Source organism: Exophiala viscosa, assembly GCF_022695815.1.
Source record: "Exophiala viscosa unplaced genomic scaffold EDD37scaffold_6, whole genome shotgun sequence".
Classification (NCBI taxonomy): domain Eukaryota; kingdom Fungi; phylum Ascomycota; class Eurotiomycetes; order Chaetothyriales; family Herpotrichiellaceae; genus Exophiala; species Exophiala viscosa.
In genome coordinates, this window is record NW_026944358.1 from 702,175 (window position 1) to 723,738 (window position 21,564).

The 21,564-nt window shown below is 52.8% G+C and overlaps 10 protein-coding genes across 10 annotated transcripts; 2 read left to right on the forward strand and 8 right to left on the reverse strand.

The window, feature by feature from the left end:
* Nucleotides 1-421: 421 nt before the first annotated feature.
* Nucleotides 422-1,924, reverse strand: EDD37DRAFT_565365 (Endonuclease/exonuclease/phosphatase; the record flags this gene model as incomplete). The annotated part of the gene is made up of 1 exon (XM_062814053.1): nucleotides 422-1,924. The coding sequence occupies one exon, from the start codon at nucleotides 1,922-1,924 to the stop codon at nucleotides 422-424; it is 1,503 nt and encodes a 500-aa protein (XP_062669531.1).
* A 245-nt stretch (nucleotides 1,925-2,169) lies between these two features.
* EDD37DRAFT_632110 (pinin/SDK/memA/ protein conserved region-domain-containing protein) lies at nucleotides 2,170-3,560 on the reverse strand. The gene is made up of 2 exons (XM_062816694.1): nucleotides 2,888-3,560; nucleotides 2,170-2,835 (listed from the first exon to the last, which is right to left on the reverse strand). Exons 1-2 carry the CDS (start codon nucleotides 3,482-3,484, stop codon nucleotides 2,398-2,400), a joined length of 1,035 nt encoding a protein of 344 aa, XP_062669532.1. The 5' UTR covers nucleotides 3,485-3,560; the 3' UTR covers nucleotides 2,170-2,397.
* Nucleotides 3,561-3,672: 112 nt separating this feature from the next.
* On the forward strand, nucleotides 3,673-4,240 carry EDD37DRAFT_431688 (pre-mRNA-splicing factor ini1). The gene has a single exon (XM_062812684.1). It carries the CDS (start codon nucleotides 3,810-3,812, stop codon nucleotides 4,143-4,145), a length of 336 nt encoding a protein of 111 aa, XP_062669533.1. The 5' UTR covers nucleotides 3,673-3,809; the 3' UTR covers nucleotides 4,146-4,240.
* A 587-nt stretch (nucleotides 4,241-4,827) lies between these two features.
* EDD37DRAFT_431871 (PTK9 protein tyrosine kinase 9) lies at nucleotides 4,828-6,428 on the reverse strand. Its single transcript, XM_062812686.1, has 2 exons — nucleotides 6,101-6,428; nucleotides 4,828-6,036 (listed from the first exon to the last, which is right to left on the reverse strand). Exons 1-2 carry the CDS (start codon nucleotides 6,117-6,119, stop codon nucleotides 4,949-4,951), a joined length of 1,107 nt encoding a protein of 368 aa, XP_062669534.1. The 5' UTR covers nucleotides 6,120-6,428; the 3' UTR covers nucleotides 4,828-4,948.
* A 122-nt stretch (nucleotides 6,429-6,550) lies between these two features.
* Nucleotides 6,551-7,983, reverse strand: EDD37DRAFT_431813 (MC family mitochondrial carrier protein). The gene is made up of 2 exons (XM_062812685.1): nucleotides 7,407-7,983; nucleotides 6,551-7,354 (listed from the first exon to the last, which is right to left on the reverse strand). The coding sequence occupies exons 1-2, from the start codon at nucleotides 7,765-7,767 to the stop codon at nucleotides 6,738-6,740; spliced, it is 978 nt and encodes a 325-aa protein (XP_062669535.1). The 5' UTR covers nucleotides 7,768-7,983; the 3' UTR covers nucleotides 6,551-6,737.
* Nucleotides 7,984-8,714: 731 nt separating this feature from the next.
* Nucleotides 8,715-10,921, reverse strand: EDD37DRAFT_609861 (uncharacterized protein; the record flags this gene model as incomplete). Its single annotated transcript, XM_062815167.1, has 5 exons — nucleotides 8,715-9,057; nucleotides 9,092-9,215; nucleotides 9,298-9,805; nucleotides 9,905-10,312; nucleotides 10,367-10,921. The coding sequence occupies 5 exons, from the start codon at nucleotides 10,919-10,921 to the stop codon at nucleotides 8,715-8,717; spliced, it is 1,938 nt and encodes a 645-aa protein (XP_062669536.1).
* Nucleotides 10,922-11,565: 644 nt separating this feature from the next.
* EDD37DRAFT_632114 (glycerophosphoinositolphosphodiesterase) lies at nucleotides 11,566-13,203 on the reverse strand. The gene has a single exon (XM_062816695.1). It carries the CDS (start codon nucleotides 12,984-12,986, stop codon nucleotides 11,784-11,786), a length of 1,203 nt encoding a protein of 400 aa, XP_062669537.1. The 5' UTR covers nucleotides 12,987-13,203; the 3' UTR covers nucleotides 11,566-11,783.
* A 169-nt stretch (nucleotides 13,204-13,372) lies between these two features.
* EDD37DRAFT_681890 (amino acid permease-domain-containing protein) lies at nucleotides 13,373-16,486 on the reverse strand (the record flags this gene model as incomplete). Its single annotated transcript, XM_062819775.1, has 5 exons — nucleotides 13,373-14,032; nucleotides 14,084-14,271; nucleotides 14,812-14,929; nucleotides 14,983-15,383; nucleotides 15,428-16,486. Coding segments are annotated over 5 exons (2,307 nt in total), but the record flags the coding sequence as incomplete, so codon positions are not given.
* Nucleotides 16,487-17,157: 671 nt separating this feature from the next.
* EDD37DRAFT_431899 (soluble epoxide hydrolase) lies at nucleotides 17,158-18,697 on the forward strand. The gene has a single exon (XM_062812687.1). It carries the CDS (start codon nucleotides 17,513-17,515, stop codon nucleotides 18,569-18,571), a length of 1,059 nt encoding a protein of 352 aa, XP_062669539.1. The 5' UTR covers nucleotides 17,158-17,512; the 3' UTR covers nucleotides 18,572-18,697.
* Nucleotides 18,698-18,843: 146 nt separating this feature from the next.
* Nucleotides 18,844-21,273, reverse strand: EDD37DRAFT_658167 (glycosyl hydrolase; the record flags this gene model as incomplete). Its single annotated transcript, XM_062818954.1, has 1 exon — nucleotides 18,844-21,273. The coding sequence occupies one exon, from the start codon at nucleotides 21,271-21,273 to the stop codon at nucleotides 18,844-18,846; it is 2,430 nt and encodes an 809-aa protein (XP_062669540.1).
* Nucleotides 21,274-21,564: the final 291 nt, after the last annotated feature.

A 21,564-nucleotide genomic window follows, 5' to 3' on the forward strand; every position in this document is an offset into this window, starting at 1 on the left:
ATTTCCAGGGCAAATTATAGCAATATGAGGCGTGATGGTGGAAAGGTGGGTGGAAATGTTGAGGTGGTTGAGGTGATCGGGGTGGGCGGGAGTTGGGCTTTATAAGTTGCGAGGACAACCCAGATCACGATCGGCCTTGCTGAAACGACCAACACAACAACACCACAGCCTTTTCATCAAGTGTCCCAACTTTTATCGGTGTCGGTGTCTGTTTCGGATTCTTCCGCAAAGTTTTGCTTGCTGGTCTTCGACGACTTTCAAATCCTTCTGCTCAATAGGCCACGAGGCATGACTTGTACGTGGCTTTGCAAGCGCCACGTCTGAACGGGCGCTTCCCAGGACGACACACGCCAGTGCAAATTGCGCGATCGCCGGGTAGAGACTTGCGCCATGCTTCGCGATCGCTCCTTCTGAATCCAGATCAGTCATACCAGTCTTTCAGTGCCCGGTCAGCCTGTACTGGACCACCAGCAAGCTGCAGTGCATTTCGAACCTCCCATTCGAATTCGGCAAGAGCTCTCAACTCCGAGCCGACAAAAAGCAAGCCTATGAGCCCGTCCACAGTTCCAGCCATGAGTCCGAGACTGCTCAAGAGGATCAATATGAACGAGACATAGTTGGGCAACCACCAGACCGCAACGAAACAGCCAATCGAGACGAGAGCGGAACCAAGGAAATGCAAACACCTCCAGCGGCGCTGCTTCCTCTCTCGGAGATTGTACTTGTGTATCGTGGCGAGTATATCTTGGTAGAAGTCCTTTCCAACATACTGATAAGTCGGCTGGTTGGATAATACGGTATCGAAGTCCTTAGCCGCGAAGTTGACCAGCTCAGCTTTGGGGTCCTCCGTGCTTGCATCGTGCATGGCAGCATGTGCTTCGATACCCGTCGGCGTCGGTGGATGCGTCTGAGATCTCTCTATCGTCGCATGCACCGCGAAATGGTCACTCAACGAACACAACAACTCTGGATGTCTTTCGGTGAGCACCACTTTCACGTCAGCGACTTTCCAGCCCTTCCCAATGCCATTGAAGAAGATGTAGTCGAGTCGGTACGAGTTAGGGTCGGCGTCAGTCCCTAGAATGTGCCGGTTTGTGCCTTTCTCCAAGCGTTTCTGGTCTTCCTGGTTCCAGCGCCAGGTATTGAGAACGGAATCGCAGGTATGGCCATGGTCCCGCAGACAGCTGTCCACGTCTGAGACCGGATCCTCGTTCATTCGCTTTCTGCGCTCAATCTCTGGTGGATGATTGCTCTTCCCAACACTGCTGCCGGGCTTGATGACTCTCCATACGTCTTTCACGCCACCTCGACTTTCAATCAGCACATGGGCAAAACTCAACGGTACCATGTTGAAATCTCCCAGTCCCAGAACCAGACTGCCTCGCTGTGACGCAGCACGCATAAGTTTGGCAATCTCCCATGCTTGTGCCGTACGATGACATATGTAGCTGTCGTTTGGTTCTCTTTCGTAAGGGGCGTGTAGATGAGTGTTGAAGACTTCGACACATTTGCTGTCTGGTAGGCGGATGGTAGCACATGCCACACCTTTACCAACGTACCAGTCACCTCTGAAGAAGGCTGTTGGGCGACCATTGAGGGGGTAACGAAACATTGACGAGTCCGTGATCGGCCAGCGACTGAGGTAGGCTAGACCTCCTCCAAATGAGCCCGAATGGTAGAATTTGGCATACGGTAGTATGTGTTGGGTGCGCTCTCGAATGGCCAAATAGTCGCCGAATGTCCAGCATTCTTGCAGACCAACGATATCGAGTTGTGGTGTGTAACTGGCTATGCGGTTGCCAATTTCGGACAATCGTTCCGTACGGTACTTGGAGAGGAATTTGAGTCCCCAGCAATTCAGGGTCAGTACATTAATGGTTGTGGGTGCCGCTGTATCCGTGATCGTGTTCGGTTCGGGGTCCATATTGTAGTATAGCAAGGGTTCAGCGGTGGTATTATCTCATTGGAATGTACCTGCCAAGCTTGTCTAGATCGACGCTTTCACAGGAACCAAAGTCAAAAACCGGAGTATACAGAGCAGAATGCTGAGGAGAACGTGAAAGCAAAAGAAGAACGACGGCTAAAAGAGTGGCATGAAAAGACTAGAGAGTCGGTCATATGCACAGAGACATGATCAAGGATTTGGGAATGAAGAAAGAAAATAACATTCCGAGAAGTGAATAAGACGATTTCGAGATGAAGATGATGACGGTCGGAGCATCGGAGAAATGACATAACAACCTCCGGTGCACGTGATTTGATATGGGAATACACTCTAGGGCAAGGCTACGGCCCCCTTTGATCTGGCAGGTAGTTGGCTTCCCATGAGTACACCAGACCCTCTCCATCATATAGATTGATATGACTGATCTGAAAGCGAAGAAATGGCGCCTACACTCAGTAAATCACATCATCTTCCTGGCCGAGCTCGAGCTCTTCTCCACCATGATCATCATCCTTACTGACAGGTCTAAGGGTGGTGTCCTCAGCTTCTTGCTTAGGCTCTGTCATTCGGACCTCTTGACTCGGTTCTGGCTGGTCTGCTCCGTCTGTGGGCTGCTGTTCGTCTCGTTTCGAGACAGTCTGGCTGTCAAGACCGCTGTCATCCTGACCCTCCTGCGCATGATCCGTCCGAAGAGACTGATCGTCATTCATTTCCGTGTCCTGGTCTCGCCGCGTTTGTGGACTTCTGGACTCTCCCGAGGCCTCTGGCTGTCCACGAGCTCGCTTCGCTTCGAACTCGTCCAATTCCCGACGGATCGTATCCTCGACTTCTTCGATCTGTCTTTTGATGGTATCTTCCTCCTTCTCGCGCAGTTCCCAAGGCTTGTAGTACTGTTCCAAGAGTTAGTCTTGATCGTCTTAGGGAGGATGTTTTCCTGCTTACCAGTCTGGGTTCCACGTTCGTCCGAAGAAACCGCGCATTTGCCCGTTGATTTCCATGCCTGATCCTCATACCCTGCTCGTCCCACCGTAGCTGTTCACTTCGACGGACACGATCTAGCTCCTCCTTCTTGCTCCGCGCAAGCTCTGCCACTTCCTCATTCTCCCGCTTCAGCCGATCTCTCTGCCGGTTCTCGATCTCTTCGCGCCGCGAGTTGCGCGCGGGTACCGTAGACCCTGTGGCTGATTTCGACGGCCGCGAAGGTTGCGATAAGGTCCCTAACAAAGCGCCGAACAAGCGGCGATTGCGCGATTTGTCTTGCTCGACAGTCTGGGAAGACTTGCGACGGCCGGCCTCCGGTTGCCGTGGAGAAGACGTTGCCTCTGCGCCATTTCGAGTCGTGGGAGAGCCAGCAGTACGTGATGAGGGAGGAGGAGAGTTTGCGACGTTGTCGGCGCCATGCGCATCGAGTCGTGGCCGTTTATTCGTTTCTGGAGATAGAGAGGCCGAAGATTGTCGACGTTTGAGCGAAGTAGGTTGATCTGATGACCCGTTCAGAGGCTGTGGTTCATCGGGGATGACAACGGCCGAGGAGATCATGGTCAGGGTGCTCCTGAACGCAGTAGGATGTAAGGAGTTGTCAAGTCGCTCCGCTATGCATTCCGCAGGTCTGACATCGGATTGCAAGGCACAGAACTTGTCTAACCTCCGCAAATCTGGGTCGAGGCACGTGCTTTTTCTGCGGAGAAATACAAATTCATGCTGCCTCTTTTCCATCTTCTTCCACCTTCTTGATTACATTCCACTCATCTGCAACATATCAACCCCTCTCGCAGTCGCAACACTCTTCTCAACTTCATCAGCGAAAACCTCCACACACGAATCCGTCCCCGTCCTTCCTCAACCACACCAACCTCATCTCAAAATGTCTCGCCATCATCCCGATCTCGTCATGTGCCGCAAAGCACCAGGCATCTCCCTCGGCCGCCTCTGCGACAAGTGCGATGGCAAATGCCCCGTCTGTGACTCCTACGTCCGACCGACGACCCTAGCCCGCATCTGCGACGAGTGCGCATTTGGCAACTACCAGAACAAGTGCATCGTCTGCGGAGGCGAGGGAATCAGTGATGCCTTCTACTGTTTCGAATGCACAAGGCTGGAGAAAGACCGCGACGGGTGTCCGAAGATTATCAATCTGGGTTCATCGAGGACGGATTTGTTCTACCAGAAGAAGAATTTCAGAAATCAACAACAATACTGATACCAACATATTTGGAGGAGATATATTGACCTATTACCATGCGCTGCCTGTTGAGTTCGTTCGCCTGGATCGAGGTCACGTCCAAAATCTCGCAGGACTCAAAACAGAGACAACGAGAGCGTCTTTTGCGCGAGATACGTGTCGGCCACCACAACCTGAACTGAGCCTCCTGAACCTTTGGTGAGGCAAAATGACACAGCCCCGTCCGGCGAAATTTCGACCACCACGAAGCAAAGTGCTACGAGAAGATCGCCTGTTCGCCACGACTCTAGTCTATCATTCGTCCTCGGGCGCCTCACAACAAAGCCTGGCAGGACATCATGGTAAAAATGGCTCGATGTTTCGGAGACTTTGCCGCTACGGCACTGCTGAGGACTTTCTTCCTGAAAAGACAAGGCATGACGGAATTACGGCTATCAAACGACTGGGGCATCGCTTCCCATTGCGAGGAAGAAGGAAGAGAATAAAGAAGGACGCTGCAGTAGGCGAAGGGCACTTTCAGGGGAGCCCTCCTCGATGCCAAATTTCTCGGTGCCTGTCAGAAGACGGAAGAGATGTGTGAGATCCAGCAATGCAAGATCAGATTTCACATTGCATGTCCACGCTGTATCAATGATTGCATTCTTTTTTGCACTGCCATGAGCCCTTTTTCAGGACATGGATACATGCCAACACCTCGTATCACTATGCTCTGCGTGATAATCGTGCTCAGTTCCAGCGCCGAGTCTCCTTCCGTAGAACCTCAATGCAACACCTAGGTACTAACTCATCTCACCACCACTCACTCTGAGATATCGTCTCGCCTACCGCCGTCCCGGCCTTTTCGGTCTCGCGAATGCGCCTCTCGGCGTCGCCGTGCCCGACGCAGGCGCCGATTCAGCATCTCCATCACCTTCCGCACCAAGTCCCCCATCACCAGCCAGGCTCTTGACCTCATCCTCGATCCGTCCACCACCAAGCTCATCCGGCCCGCCAGCCTCCAACCGTTTCAGCACCTTCACGCCCTCCATTTCCGCAACATGCAACAACCCCCTTCTCGAGCTCGCATACACCATGCGTTCCTTGACCTTACTCGTCCCAGGACACACATAGATAAACACCGCCCCATTCTCCACGCTGTAAAACGTATAACTCGGCCGGTCAGAAGGTATCAGCCCGACAACAGCCCCAGCACTCACACCAGCCTTGCTGTCCGACAGCGTCAACGTCTCCGTACTGATCTCAATTCCTAATTGCACTACCGTGCCTGCACCCGCGCTGGCCAGACCGGCAATCGCACTCTTCGCGTCATCCGTAACTTTCATCTGTATTCCTTTACCAGCGCCGCCCGCACCACCAGATGCGTATTGTGCACCACTACCACCCTGGCCCATCAGGTCTCTACCCCGAGTGCCATGTCGTTCCTCTTCCTCGGCACGTTTGACGGCTTGTAATTCCCGCTCTTCCGTGCTCAATAGCCCCGTATGCGCATGGGATCCTGCCGTGCTAGTGGTCGTGCTCGTGCCCGCACGCTCATCCCATTGCGCTGGATCGAGGATCTCTTCCCTTTCCGTCAAAAAGACTGTCTCGGCGAACTTCTCTGACCCAAGTTCGCGGATGAGCGTGGCTCGGGTCGATGCAAACAGCGTCTTCTGCCGGACCGGTGCTCGGGAGGGTATGTATGTCACTGCAATTAGCTCTCTTTGAGACGGCGCTTTCCGAAGCAACAAGTACAGGGGGATAGTTGGGGTGAGGAGGCTGTCGAGACTGGACAGTGCCTTTGAGAAGGTCGAAGACGAGAAAGCGATCGACGGTAGAGGGGTGAGGGACTCGGAGGTGATCGTTATGGGTAAACAGAACTGGGCGTCGTCTGATGTGAACTTGGTGAAGGCATTGTGCAATTCCGCGGACGCTGTTCAGCAGTCAGCTACTTGCTTTCTCACACACGCGCGGCCTGTGCGAGATGAAGTGCTCACCTGTGATTCCGGACTGCATTGTGCAATGTCCTGTAGCTTGTTGAGTGGTGTTGGCGGTGACCAGGAAGTCAAGTCTGTCTCAACGGCCACGGGAACGGGAAGTGTTGGCGGAGAGCGGAATGGGTGATTTTGCTCGTTAGTCGTTCCAGGAGACACTACATCCAGCAGCGTTCTCTTGCCCTCGAACTCCTCTGTACTAGTGGCTTGAGCTCTATGCTGGGCGTTTGAGAAGCGAGTTCCAGCATGTATCTGCGGCGTGTTCATACCGCTGACGACTTGTGGGGTCCGTTGCCTGACAACGAAACGCGCTGCGCCCCTCACCACTCACCAGAAGCCTCGATGGCAAGAGTTCTCACACGATGCAGTGCTCTAGACTTTCTGCAAGGTTGATTGTTCTTTAATAGAGGCCATATACCCTGAGGGTGATGCTGTGCTCTTACTCCCGACCGCGGAGCCGACTATGTACAATATAAAAAGGCATGGTATCTGACGCAAACAAAGACCGATGCTTTTGTTTTGTCTCGCTCCAAGAAAATGCGAAAAACGACATGTGCACCATGGTCATGTCCATGTCCTCATTCACCTTGCTCCATCTCATCTCCTCAGGTCTCAGGATATACTTGGTGCAATTGGGTGCTCATTCCTCATACTGCCCACCTCCAAAGTTCAAAAAGTTACTGTCCTCAATATGCTTCTTGAGGTATTCATATACCGTGAAAGTCACGGCTTGACCAGGCGCGACCCGCATCACCCGGGGCGTGATACCTTTATAAAACGCTCTGGGTCCCTCCTGCCTGAACATATCCCTCGTTATGAGTGTGATCCTCTGAATGGCCGTCTGGCCCGGTTCCGCCGGCGTCTTTTGTAACCGCGTCTTGATGGTGTCGATGGGCGCATTGGAAAAGGGACCCATGGCTCCCGAAATCAAACCTATAATAGTCGTCTGCCAACTCGGCAAGTTCTTGCCCTGATACTCTGGCTGCGCTTTCTGCAGCGCCGCCTTAAACTCCGTATACGCCGTGAAATTGACCGCCTGGTTTGTGCCTTGTCGCAGCGCCGTCAACGATACACCGCGGTATAGAGCGCCAAATCCTTCTTCTCGTAGCACGGTCAACAGAGCGTGAGGAGCGCTCCGGTACTTAGGAACGTCAAGGGGATCGGATAAACTGTGGTATTGAGCCTGCATTCGGATCTTGACGACTTCCATGGGTGTCACTACAGCCACGGCTTCTGTCACGCCAGCGCCTAAACCAGCTGTTCCCTTGGGTTAGCACACAGGCAGGATCTTCGAGATGGTGCAACGTACCTAGGAATGTCGCCTGCGAGGTCACAACCCCGTTCTCGTTTGCCAGGAACTGCTTGTACCACTCGTAGGAGGTGAATCGGATAGCCATCTTCGGGACAATACCAGTAAGAACGGCGCCCAGACCCTTGTATAGACCGAATGCTGTCTCTCTCTTCACAATGTCTCGCCCTGTCGCGACGAAGCCCCGCTTCTTTGTTCCTGGTGTCCGTCCTCTTCTGGACAACTGCATTCTCACTTTGATCGTATCCAGCGGGTGACACACCAGGGCTTCCATCATGCCGGCACCTCCACCAGCGATCAAGTTGACGGCAGCGCTGGCTGGCTTCTTGCCCTGCTCGCCCTTCACGCTTTTCGCAGACATCTTGTAGTCTGACTGTCGCTCTCCAGGTATTCCCTCTTTTCGCACCAACTATAAGATACCTCGATGCTCTCTGGCAAGAGACGATCGCATAGACAATTGGTGCCTCGTTCGCTCACAAACCGATTTGTGTAGACGCAGCTTTATAGAAACGCTTCGCAGGAGTATAGGAGTATACAGCGCGATGTAGGACAGAGTACACTCTGTACTAGCACAGACTCGGTAGAAAGGAAACACTGCCGTTGAGGACGAGTGACGCCAATGGTAAGTGAGTAGAGAGCGGAGAGTGAGGACGATCAAAGCCAGAAAGGATCGTAAGCGAGCTTCGTAAGAAACAACTGAGGGTCAGATCACACTTTTGAAGCGACGAGTAACCAGTTTATGACTACCGACTCACGGCCGATCCAGTCCGAAGAAAGTGAGGTGAGGCACGCGTCTAGAATGAATGGCATCTGGGAAGATTTTCTGGGCTGGCTTTTGTCCCTTTCCGCCGAGGTACAAGCTGAGTGGACGCCGACGTGCGGGATGCGCATCGTTCCTTTCTAGGTACAAGCAAGGCTAGAAGAAGCATGGACTGCCGGCTTGAATATCGCTTTCGGGTCAGTTGATTCGTAGCAGTGGGGTGTTCTTTGGCCGCATTTTGACGCATGTGGAGGGTTTGACCTTTGAATCCTCTCTCCTTGCTGCATCTCGATGATGGGCTGCGGGGAATTGTTGTGGAAAAGGGAGAAACAGAGTGATGCAACTTCTGGCCAAGGCATGTGCTCAAGAGCCGCGGTTTAAAAGTTCCGCTTATTGTTCCACCTTGGGTCATCATCAGTATCAATCACTCTCTTCATGGCCTCTCAACTCGCCCGGTATCCTTACCCAGAGGCCTTGAACCTCGCATTTGAGGTCTCGTTCCTTTCGGCCAGGTGTGAACTCTGTCTCCCACTTTGACATCCCGCGAGTCATTCCGAAGCGTAGCCGAAAAGCCCGGAAGCAATTATGGCCAATTCTAGCCTCTCCCGAGATCTTCCGACAACGGGGAAATGAGGTCTTGTCCACAATTGCGTCTGGGGGTTCCGAGGCATCGGAGTCGGAGCCGAGTTTGCCATTGACTCATATGTGTGTTCCGGTGGCATTGAAGACCGGAAGCGGCCCTGCTCGACGGTTACAGCCGTGTTGTTCAGCCTTGTCGTAACACCACACGAGAGTTGTTCATTCACAGTTTCCCTAACGTAGCACAATCGCATCCTCTGTGCAGTTCCATCAGCACGAGAGATTGCAGTTCGCAACATCTGCTCCAGTTGACTTCAATCAACACAGCTTACGAAGTCTCTCTTACGTTGCCCAGGTACCGTTAGCGAAGCAATTGAAGTCGCAGACCGAAATGACCGAGTTCTCCACATAGCATCGTTGAACTTGAGTTTCCAACGTCGACTGTTTCTGACGACCTAGAAATAGCCACGCTACAAGCAAGGAGTAGCGATGGTAATGTTGGTGCATGCTTGCTGGAAACCGCTCAGTCGCCCACTTTTGCATATGCAGCACGTTGCAGCAGCCAAGTCAATTTCGTGCAATTTGCCGGCTGCAGATACTCCAGCAACAAAAACCGTTCGTTGATGGGCATGAAATCTTCCCAGGTGTATATCTCCAATTGTCGGGCAAATGCTTGGAAGTGAAGCGCAAACCATTCTTGATTTTCCACCAGTTCACTCGCTACCGCTCCCAGCGCCGCCATCCAGAACACTAGGAGCTGTTCGCATCGAGATGGAGATTGCTCGCTGTGGCTTTCTGTTATACCTGCAAGTCGAGCTCGCAAAGGTCTTGCGTCGATTGCTGCTCGTACGACGGGAGAGCTGATCTCTCGCGGGTCGGGTGAATGATTTGCGCTAGCCGGTACAAACGCTAGCCACGCGATCAAGGCCCGCCTGATACAGTCCTGGAGTCTCCTGCATCGAACAGACGGATGTAGGAGCGGATCGTCCTCGAGACTGATCAACTCGTCCGAAATAGCCCAGCCTCTACCAACGGCCCAGTCGTGGTGAGGTATGAGTGCCTGAACCGACGCACCAATCCATCAGCATTGCACCACAGAGCAAAGCTCTACGATCCTCCAGACAACCTTCTAAAAGTCTGCGCTGAAGATCTCGCTTACTTGGATGAATCCCAATGCCATTGGTCGCCTGCCATGCTCACGGATAGCGGTTATCACACTTGTGTACTGTTGAGGTGTAAGATCCTCGGTTTCCCATCTTTCCTCAATGACCGGGGGTGTTACGGTCGCAGCAGCCTGGAAGCGATCAGCGAACCACAGCATACGTTGTGTGTAAGGCTCAAGGTTCTGGAAACCGCCCAGGTACGTGTCCGTCAGGTGCAAGAGCATTTTCCTGTGGCCATCGACGCCGTCCCAGTTCCGCCTGTAACTCTCGACCGCCCACAAGCACAGGATGGTTTGTATCAGCTCCTGGCCGACGGGTCGGCCTTGTTCCAGATAATGCCTCGTATGGCGGAGTGCTGCGTCTGCCAACTGTTCCGGTAGTTCTAGGTGAGCAAAATGAGACCGCTACACGTACTTCAAGCGAGAACTCGCTGCTGCTAAAAGAGCAAGAAAATGTACCTCGTCAATCAGAGCGTTGCGGACCCATAGAGTCGCCGGGTTGGGAGATCGGGACTCTGGACGGCCCATGAATTGAGGCACATCCAATCTTGTGACTGCGGGAAAGTACCTCTGGGCAAAATACTCCAGGATGCGGTACTTCTCGGTGTTCATCGAAATCTGGAATTGACTGAATGGTTCGACAGTGGCCCCGGATGGAGTGATGGTTGTTACATTCGGTGTGTCATGCTTCGCGTCCTCTTTGGGACAGAGGTCGACCAGGTTCCGGTTTTCCTCGACTTCGTCGTCCTTCTTGATAGCTGGTGTGTCCGCCGGAACACGAGGATGGCCCACGGTGAGGGTCCTGGTCGACGCCGACGAGATAGATGCCCATCCAATCGGCAGCTTAGATGTTCTCAGCCTTCCCCTCCGCTTTTTCTCCTTCTCATAATCGCGTGACTTCTGAGCATGTTGCTGAATCTCGCGCAGACCCTCGATGTCATCTCTGCTGTTCGTAAGAGATTTTGACCTGGAGGTCTTGTTTACGAACAGCAACCCGGGATTGTGGGTAGGCATATCAGGTATACTTCCCCAAGGCTATACCCTGTTTCTGGGACGACATTTCCACAGACTGGACCGATCGCAGCCACTGTAGAACCACGTTGATGGCGAGAGAAGGTGCAGTGAACGAGTTGCAGTATCACCGTCCAAGCCATAGGGATTTAGTAATAGCCACGAGAAATAAGAGGCAAAGGTGCTGTTCTGTGAACAGGTCTGGTCCGGGGCGATCATCCTAACACAGTAAGTTAGATGCACTGAAACGTCTTCAAATACCGATTTCATGTCGTGTGTAGATCGGATTGCCCGAGATTCGCATCTCGAATTGGGCTATTATCGACGAGCATCCCTTGCAGAAGCCAATAGGATCTGGGAGGTTTCCCAGACGAAGGCATCCATATGGCTGAGTCAGGCTGATGAGACGCCTTCAGCCCGATGTTGACGTCGGTATCAACGAAACCCGGAGTATTACCCCAAAGGGTGTCTTGAACCGGCTTCATGAGATGGAGGCGGACTTCAGCTACTCGCATCTCAAGATGATTAGTTGGTAACCGATCTTCAACTCCAGAAGGAGGTAGTGAAATTGTTCGCACCTGTAAAGCGCGAAGGTCGATCTTGCTCGGCACTTCCTACCGTGTCAGACATCCAAATCAGGGCAAGAGCGAGTTTCTTAATGTGTATATTGAGCATCGGAAAACACCGAGCTCCTCACAACCTATGGTTCCCTAAGTATAATGTGGTTCAAACAAGAACTTCCGTCAAATCGCCCCAAAATCCATGCCTTTGGCATCCTGTTCCATCGGCCAGCCGTGAGGCATGAATATCTAAAACAAGAACACAGGATCTTCCCGACCCGAAGAGAATGGTACCCATGACCCTCTCAGGACAAGCAAGCGACCATCAACGCCTGGTAGTCACCGCTGGTCTCCCCTCTGACCCGCTGAACCAGATCTCTCTTATACCGATGGTGGTATGCACGCTTGACCTGATCCATATGAGCCCGGTCCCAGTGTGCACGAACCACACGTTGTACAAGGAGGCAATCTTTGGTCCCCATCCCAGCCATAGCATCCTCCAGTTGCGTCGCATCCGACATGGCACGATCGCATGCTCTGCGCACAACGAGGAGCAGTGCGTCCTGCATGTGTCCCGAGAATTCGGACTTAATGACATCTTCCAAGCTCTTATGGTACTTCTGCTGCCAGTGATGGGCAAGCGCCCTAATCTGTCCATCGCTCCTCTTGGACAGGATGCTGCAGACTGTGGCTTGGTCGGTGCCGACGCGAGCGTCCATAGCTCGATGCAGCTCGATGGAATCGCGGTCCAGTTCGGTAGGTATCACAGGCGCGGACTCTTCGTTTCTTGTGGCAGCCATGACCATCACAAATAGTCTCTCCGTCTTCATCGACAAGTCGCCCTTGACATCCGCCTCAAGGGAGTGCTTGTAGGCCTCATGGTATGCTTGTTTTATCGCCCGCATATCGGCATTCGACCGGCCAAGTAGGACGTCATTGAGCACGGATTCTTTTGTTCCCAAACCCTTGATTGCCTCATGAAGATTGTGCACGTCGTCCATGAGGGGCCCTCTGACGAGCGCAACCAGCCCTTTCTCAAAGTATCTCGATGTTTCTGATTTGATGTCTTTTTCTAGGTCGCGACGATGGCGTTGGTTGTAGGTGGTTCTCAATAGGTTCATTTGCAAGGGATCTGGTTTCGAGAGGATCTGGATAAGGACGCTCTCGTTCGTGCCGAAGCCTTTCATTGCCTGGCGAAGCGCATCCGCGTCGCGCGAGGCATCGCCCTGTATTTGGACTCGGGGGTCGTAGCCGGGCGACGGCATCGCTGGAGGAGGCTGGTACTGCTGCGGAGGATATCCGCCTGGCGGAGGTCCGCCATAACCACCTGGAGGCCCTCCGAACTGTTGTGGGGGACCGCCGAAGCCACCTTGTTGAGGAGGATATCCTCCTTGAGGTGGAGGGTAGCCGCCCTGTTGCGGTGGCCCTTGTGGAGGATAGCCGTAGCCTTGCCCTTGAGGAGGATATCCTCCGTACGGAGGCTGACCTTGAGGTGGACCGTATGACATCTGCAGTTTGTTGAACACGGATGAAGTGATATGGAAAGAAGCAAGTCAGAGCGAGAAGTGGAGGGCCTCTTCGTGATTAGTTATACGTGGTCTTTTTGTAGGTGTGCCAGGAGAAGATCGAGTGCAATTATATGGCGCAAGCTCGAATATTCGCTGGTACCTGCGTGTAGTTTGCACAGCCTGCCCTCCAAGGCGCGCGGCGGGCCTTACAGTTTACTAGGACTTCTTGACTCTATCTAACACGCGGGGTTGGAGTGACACGGCAAGACGGCATTCTCCGCACTGCCACAGCCAGATTCGTCATAGTGCATGGCTGTGCTCCCTGTGCTGTGGCGTGCTCTCCCCTGTGACGAGATTCAGCAGCTAAGCGAGGCAATGAAATTATCATACTCATACTACTCGTATCTCCTCTGCCATACTCGTACAGCCCAGGAACTTCAAGGACATATGATCATATTGAAAGACAGACTAGAAGAAAGCCATAGGTAAGCTAAGTCATCGGGCCTCACTCGGCAGGCTGGTCCTCGTGGAAAACCAAGCACCTGACCTCGATACTCTCTCGTGAATACTCATTCACCGTCTCTGGATTGACAAACGCAGTGTGAGGCACTCTCCTGGCCCTTCCATCGAGCTTCGAGTCAAAGCACTTGATCAGAAGAGCTTCCTCGGGGCTCTGTCCATACAGGTAATACCACTTATGCTCAGGGTTAGGTCGAACCGTCAATGTCTCGCCACGGCGGTCAGGATAGATCAAGCCAACAGGGACGAGGTCTGTCTCCGGCACCGAGTGAGCATCAGCGACTGTGAGCGGATCTTTCAAGATCTTCTTGATCGGTCGCCAGACATTGATGATCTGGTATCGAGTAGAGAGCAACTTCTCAGCCTCTTCAGGTAGGTGGTGGGGGACACGGCTCTTGGCCGCGGTGTAGCTCTGATCGATATGGACCCGGTTGACGGGGCCCCGCAGGTTGATACCCTGTTGAGCGCGGTCTTTGGGGGCACGACGGATGGTGTGATCAAAGATGAAGACGCGAGAGGCACCGGTCCTGACAGTCGTTAGTAAGTCTTCAGAAGGCACGGGATATGATGATACTCACGCGTCCTTCAACAGCTGCTCAATCTCCGGGTAGTACTGAGCCTTGATCTGCTCGTCGTCGACAAAGTCCTTCTCTACGCTCTCCCGGCGGAAGACCTCGAATCCGTTCTTGTCAAGGGTATAATTCTTCTCTTCCCCTCGAATGTCATGGACGGTCACATCCAGTGCGTCGTATGGTCTCTCATACGTCTCCGGCTTGCCAATGTAACTTGGAGCAGGGGGGCTGCCGTCACCAGGATCCTTGTAGTAATTCAATGACGTCTGGACATGATGCTTCTCTTGCTGAGGAGCCGCTGGGGAGCCCTTCAATTGAGTCGTTACGGGCTCGAACGAAGTCGAGTGGCCGCCGCTAGGCTGTTGAACTGCTGCTGATGCCATTGTGAGGTTTGAAGTGCTGGTGTCTGGCCCGAGTAAGGACGACTCAAGGGAGGCGCATCCTACTTATGAGGCACGCCCGCAGTGTGCCCGTATACATTTCTGATTTGTCAGACAGCACGCCATATCAAAGCCCTCAGTCGTGATGTCTATACATACGTGTGGGGTAAGTCATGGGGGAGGTGTATACGATATGCCGAGGCCAATAGAACGCAGGGCCATGGGATGACGTGCCCAGGGCCCTGTATGTTGTGTTGACACAATTGCAGAACATCAAGCATCATTTCACTGTCCTCCAATCACTCTATGAAATGCTTATCAATCCCAATGAGCTGATTATATATTCTTGCGTACAAGTTTGGTGATGGTTGTACCGTCCCCGAGGACATCAGCCTCTTCCTCCAATCTATAGCCCCGATACCATGGTAATGCTTTGGTCCAAATGAACCAATAAGCAACTCCAAACACCAGGCTAGCATTGTCAGCACTTCTAGGTCAGGTGGATGAAGCTGAAAGGAGACTTACATGGAGATGCCGACCAGTGCATAAGTTGCATAAAAGAAGTTGACGTCGGATGTCCCTTTCTTAGGTGGAAACAGAGGTGCTGCGATCAAGAAAAAGCAAAGCGAGATTCTGAGCCACACAGCGGGTATCCAGGCTCGGAAAGGTCGGTGGAGGTCTGGCTTCTTATAACGAAGAATGATTAGACCGGCAGCCACCGCAAGAGCGAAGAACTGGCCTGCGTAGCCTTCCACATCCGCAATGAAAGAGTAGACTGTAGTTGAAGGAGGCAGAACGATGACCAGCACTGACGGCACATAGTGCACTATCAAGCCGCCCATGGGTGAGCCGAATGGTTTCGAGGATGCCAGAAGCCCGGCCCAAGGGAGAAACCCTTGCCTTGCGACCTCTTGATTAACCCTTGCCTGGTCTTTGTTAGTGGACAATCGCAAGCTGGGAGCAAACATACCAGCGCAAAAGTCACCACCATGACATTCCCGGCAGCGCTTAGCGCAATAGCCAGTGGCAGAAATATATTGCCAAATCCAGCTCCAAAGACTCGTTCGAAAAAGAGAGCCGCAATTAGCTCTCTGCTTCGTCTAACCTCTTCCAGGGGGACCACAGCAAGATATGCAATATTGACCAGAATATACATGACGCAAGCAGTCAGGAGCGCGATAGGCCCAACAGATTTGAGAGTCCGCACGGGGTTCTTGACTTCGTTGAGGACATTGTTGACATTGTTCAATCCAGCGTATGAGTAAAGGATCTTGAAGAATGCTGTTGACAAGTTATTCCAGCCCCAGACCGAGCCATCCCAAAGGTCATCCCAGGCCATAGTCGAAGGTGTTTGGTCCGGCGCAGGCGCCGGCCGCGGGCGAAAGAGCACCACAAAGAGACCTGTCAGGATCATGAAGATGATCAAGCCTATCTTGAGCCAACCTAGAATGTTTTGAATCCAGATTCCGGTCTTGTAGAAGCAACTGTGCACGATCGTGATCCACGTCAGCAGTCCGACAGCAAGGAGTTTGGTGTTTAGGTCATTCGGATGTACATCAGCGGCGAAAAGAGTGTACTTGGCGAAGACAATGCAATTGCTTGCAGTGAACCCGAGCAGAACAGCCTGCACGGCGACCAATGTTGATGTCAAGAAGCGTGGTTTCCGATAGGTGTACTCCAGATAAACCTTGACACCACCGGATCGAGGAAGCATACATCCATACTCCATATCGATTGCGAGACCAGCCCATGCGACGAAGGCTCCGACGACCCAAAGTATCAGGGCCAATCCAGGGCTGCCGACATTCTGTACAATCGTGCCTGGCATGGCAAATATGCCAGATCCGATGACCCTCGAAATAACCAGCACGTATGCAGAAGCCCAGCCAATGTTACGGCCAGCCGTGGACGTTTCTGGGAGGACATCGTTGTCGATCTTGCGCTCAGCGGCGACTAATTGCTGCTGCTGCTCCTCTATCTGTGGTAGTGCATCATGAGAAGTGGCTGGCGACAGTAACGGAGAGGTCTCTTCAAGGTCACGCATCTCGAAGGTATCGGTATCGAGCTCAGGGTGCTCCACTAAAGTCATCCAATCTCAACATACTGATATAGGCACGAGTTAAGGGGGACGGACTTGAGATATACCAACAAAGCTCAAATGGCAACCCCTGCGATACATCGGGAGTAACGGGTCAGGAATAATCCATATCCGCGTGTTTTGGCAGGTAGCTGCTGACAAAAGCCAAGCTGGAAAACAATTGACAATCCAGGTACAATATGATGGCAGACGCGTCTATCACATCATCACCCTGGGACTTGGTGTGTGTCAGATCAGGCTGAGGGAAAGGCGATGAGCCGTCATGAGTTGGCACTGATAGGCAGGTTGGCGGGATTGCTCATTTGGCCCTGCCATCACGCCATTCCAGGGGGCGTGCAAGGGTATTGATATCAAATGTGGCTGCATAGCGACATTTTGTACTTATCGGATCTCGCTCGTGATGAATGCTGTGGCCTCTGCAAAGTATCGGCGTACCGTCGTACGTAGTGCCGCTTGAATTGTAACGGTACTTTTCATCGACCCACTTCATTTTTTATGAGCTTTCAATGTATGAAGCATTGCAACAAAGGTATCTCGAATATTGTGAAGGGAATGATTTGCGGCTATGCGCCGGCTAAGTGGCAAGGTCTTGTGGCTCTTTTATCCCCCGCAAAACTGAGGTATCAAAATGTTATCAGTTGCCTCGGCTCAGCTGAGTATCATATATGCCCTTTACAGACCGTGCTGCATTGAGGAAGTACCACCACCACTTACTGCTTTGAACTCGATGAAGACAGGATAACTGACCTAGCTGACGGGCATCTACCTGCTTCGTTACTCCAAGTAGAAGCTACCTCAAAGGACAATCCTGCGTATAGGATGTCACAAGAAACACACTACACAGCTATACCTCAATCAAGAACTCAACCCACACACGTAGAGTGAACCCCAGTCGAGCTTCGTGCCACTCTCTCATCAACTCCTTCTCCAGTCAACAAGAGTACCCAATCAACCACCATGACAGTCGACAAAATCAAACCATACAATGACCCGCGCATCTCCTACCGGTCTGCACACCTCAACGGCCACACCTACGGGTACATCTTCAGCCCTGCCTCCCCCTCAACTCCCAAGCGCGGCACCATCTTCCTCATCCACGGCTTCCCCGACATATCAATGGGCTGGCGTTACCAAATCCCCTTCCTGACATCCCTAGGCCTCGACGTCTTAGCCCTCGACTGTATGGGCTACGGCCGGACCGATTCCCCCCTCCACACAATCTCCGCATACACCTACAAACGTATATCCGACGACATCGCGACACTCGCCGCCCAACTATCCCTCTCCAGCATTATCCTCGGCGGCCACGACTGGGGCGGCGCCATCGTCTACCGCGTAGCCCAATACTACCCGTCCCTAATAACCGCCCTCTTCAGCATCTGCACGCCCTTCCAACGCCCATCGCCCAATTACACACCCCTAGGCATCCTCGTCCAGTCTAAACTCCCCAACTTCGCATACCAACAGCACTTTGCATCAGGCGCGATCGAAGCCGCCGTCCAATCAAAGTCCGAAATCCGTCAATTCCTGCATAACCTCTACGGCGCACGCACACCTCAAGGACAAGTAGGCTTCACCGCCGAAAAGGGCGTCGACCTCGCTGCCCAACCGCGCGTCGGCAAGAACAGATTGCTCACAGACGAGGAGATGGAGTACTACGTCGACGAGTACGCGAGGCACGGCATCAACGGCCCGCTGAACTGGTACCGCAACCGTGAAGAGAACTTTATGAACGAGTGGCGCGATTTCTTCGACAATGGCAAGAAATCTCCCCAACAGGCCACACGAGACAACACCATTCACCAGCCCGTCTTGTTCGTCCTGGCCACCAAGGACCAGGCGCTGAAACCGTTCATGGCCGCGAAAATGGGCGAACGCATCCCCAATTTGACCAGAAAAGAGGTCGATGCTGGTCATTGGGCCCTATGGCAGAAGCCAGAGGAGTGTAATCGGCATATCGGCGAGTGGTTGCACGAGAAAGTGTTTGGCAGACTGGGTGATGGAAGCAAACTATGATTATTCCAGCCGATCTTGTGACAGGATGAATACCACATATCCATATCTCCGGATGAAAGATATGTCCGACGATACATCTAATACTTTTAATGTCTATACCAATAACAGTACTATTACCTTGCAGCATTAGCTGTCTTTTTCCGCAACCACGATCACACCTTGATGTTTTGTTCGGGATCACTCTCCAATGATTATATTCCAGGCACTGCGCGTCTTCCGACGCATCCTGTCCCACAACCTCCCCATGCATCACTCAAGACCTGAATAACGGCCTACAAATGCGCTCCCCTCGCATCGCTAAGCAACAATTCAGCCACGGGCTCTGTCAAGCGCTCATCCACGCTCAAACTTAACAGCTTGCCAATCTTGACGTTGATCCCGCTCGTCCGATCATCCACAATACTCCAGATCCGGTCCTTGATGTCAAACTCGGTCTGGTAATCCAGCAACATCTTCTCGATGCGCGCACGGTGATCGAGCACGCTTAGTTGTGGGTCCGGACCAAGACAGATTGTGATCGTAGGCTTCTCCACGTCCGGCACATACGGCACGTGAACCAGCATTGAGGGCGTCGCCGGGAATTTCTCAATCACCACTTCGGCGTCTTTTGTGCGATCTGTGCCATCGATCGACACCTTCAAGTCTTTCGGAATTTCAGTGATGGCCAGGAAGCGGAATGTCCACGTCCGCCCGGTGACATGCGCCGTCAATTCGCCCTTCTCCTGGTTGTACTGGAGCAGACTTCCACGCTCTCCACTCGCGGGTGATTCCTTCTTGACTTGCTCCGAGTCGTCGGCAGGATCTTCGAGGACACTCGTCTGACCGTTGCGCCCTACGACAACCAAGACCTCGAATTTCTCAGGATTGAGACCGCCGTTACCAGGCGCCGGATTGGCATCAAGCGCTATGATACTGCCTTCATGCGCAAGCACTGGTATCTCGGCTAGGGTCCGGTACATGTTCAACTCCCTATCACCATCATAGACGGTTCCAGTGAAGATATCCACGTGTCGATGCATAGGTGGCAGCCACGTCTTGACCCAGCCCAGGTTGGTGCGCTTGTCCCTCGGCTTGACAATTGGTGCGACGATCAACTGGGGCCCAAAGAAATATTGATTAGGCACCTCATATGCCTCACCTCTCTTGGGGAACAGCCAGTACATGGGCTGAATGAGTGGCTCGTTCTCGGTTGATGCCAGCACGTTGCGTGTGTAGAGATATGGTATCATGCGGTGACGTAGGCGCATGAATTTCTCAATAACCACCTCACTCTCCTTGCGATACAGCCAAGGCTCCTTCGATGTCCAACGAGAATCACCAGAGTGTAACCGCATCATGGGGCTGAAGACGCCGAATTGCACCCATCGGGTCACAAGCTCATCGTCGCGACTACCACCAAAGTGCCCACCAATATCATGGCTCCACCAACCGTAACCGATATTGGAAGCTGTTGCAGTGAATTGTGGTTGAAACTCCAGAGAAGCCCAACTTGTGACGGTATCGCCTGAGAATCCGACTGGATAACGATGGCTCCCCGGCCCTGCGTAGCGGGAGAAAATGATGGGGCGCTTTCCGTCGAGTGCATTGTCGATGAAGTGAAAGTGGTTAAGGAGCCACAGAGGGTCAATGCCTGGCACCTTCGTGTGAGCGCCCTGCTGCCAATCAATCCACCAGAAATCGCAAGCGACCTTTTCGACGTTTCGATGCAGGATACTGAGGTAGGCTTCCATGAACTTGGGGGTGGTCGGATCAAACAGTATCGGATTCTTGTTGGAGGTGTCGTGGCCCAAGAAGTCTGCCATCTCCTGGTAGGAATCCTCATGATGATGGATGCCCACGTGCGGATGGTCGTTCAGCGTGATCTTTAGCTTGCGATTGTGTATCTCTCGCCCAAACATTCCGGGGTCTGGGAACAACTTGTCGTCCCAAGTATAACCGGTCCAGCCAGCATGAGGGACGCGGTCATCGTTCACAAGATGCCAATCCATATCAACCACCGCAACAGACAAAGGTATTTCTTTCTGGTGGAATTCATCCATCAACTTGACATAGTCATCCTGATGGTATTTGTAATATCGACTCCACCAATTGCCAAAGGACCATCTTGGGAGCAGAGGTTGATTCCCACTCAGTGCGTACAGTTCTCGTATAGCTCCCTTGTAGTCGTGGCCGTGACAGAACAGGTAGCCATCAATCCGGTCGCCGGGAAGTCGCCCAGCGACAAATCCTTTATCGTCGAACAACATGGACTTACTATCGTCGATGGCAGCGAATCCGTCCCGAGCTAGCACCCCCTTGCCCATGTCACAACCACCATCGCACCCATCCAATGTCCTGGCAGTCCCTCCGAGGTTGTCACCCTGAGTAGCTGCGTCCTCGAATCTCCATTGTGCACCCCAAAGAGTGATCTTGGCGGAGAAGCTGCACAGGAGGCCGCTGGGGCTGAATCTCTTCTTGTCGTAACTCAGGTGGAAATGTTCGTTAATGATCTCGACCTCATCCTCCCGTTCGATCTTTTGGAACTTGGGTACCGGAAAGTCTCGGTTGATGGCGAATGTCGAGGCACGATCTTCGAACTTGCCGTCGTGGGCCCATTCATACCGGATAAGACGGTCTGTTAGGACTGTGAACCGATAATGAGGTCCCGCGACGATAGCATCAGCGTGTGCCACAGGCTTGCTTTCAAAATGGTAGCCCTTCATTTGTACAACTATCTTTGACGGGGGGTGATTCGGACGTAGGCGAGAGTATGAATGCAAGCAGAAAATCGAGTGTCTGCTCGTCGACAGATACGAGCACTGTCCACCAAGAATGATCGTGCTTGCCCTAATCATACAACCATTTCATAAGAGGTATACTTGCATCTCCTTTCGGGAAGTAGCCAACCGGTCGCGAATATACTTGATAGCACTTCCTTGCACCTCGCTGAGAAATCGATGTAAAGCGTCCAAATGCGGTGACGGATTCAAATGGAAAAGGCACAGCTGCATCGT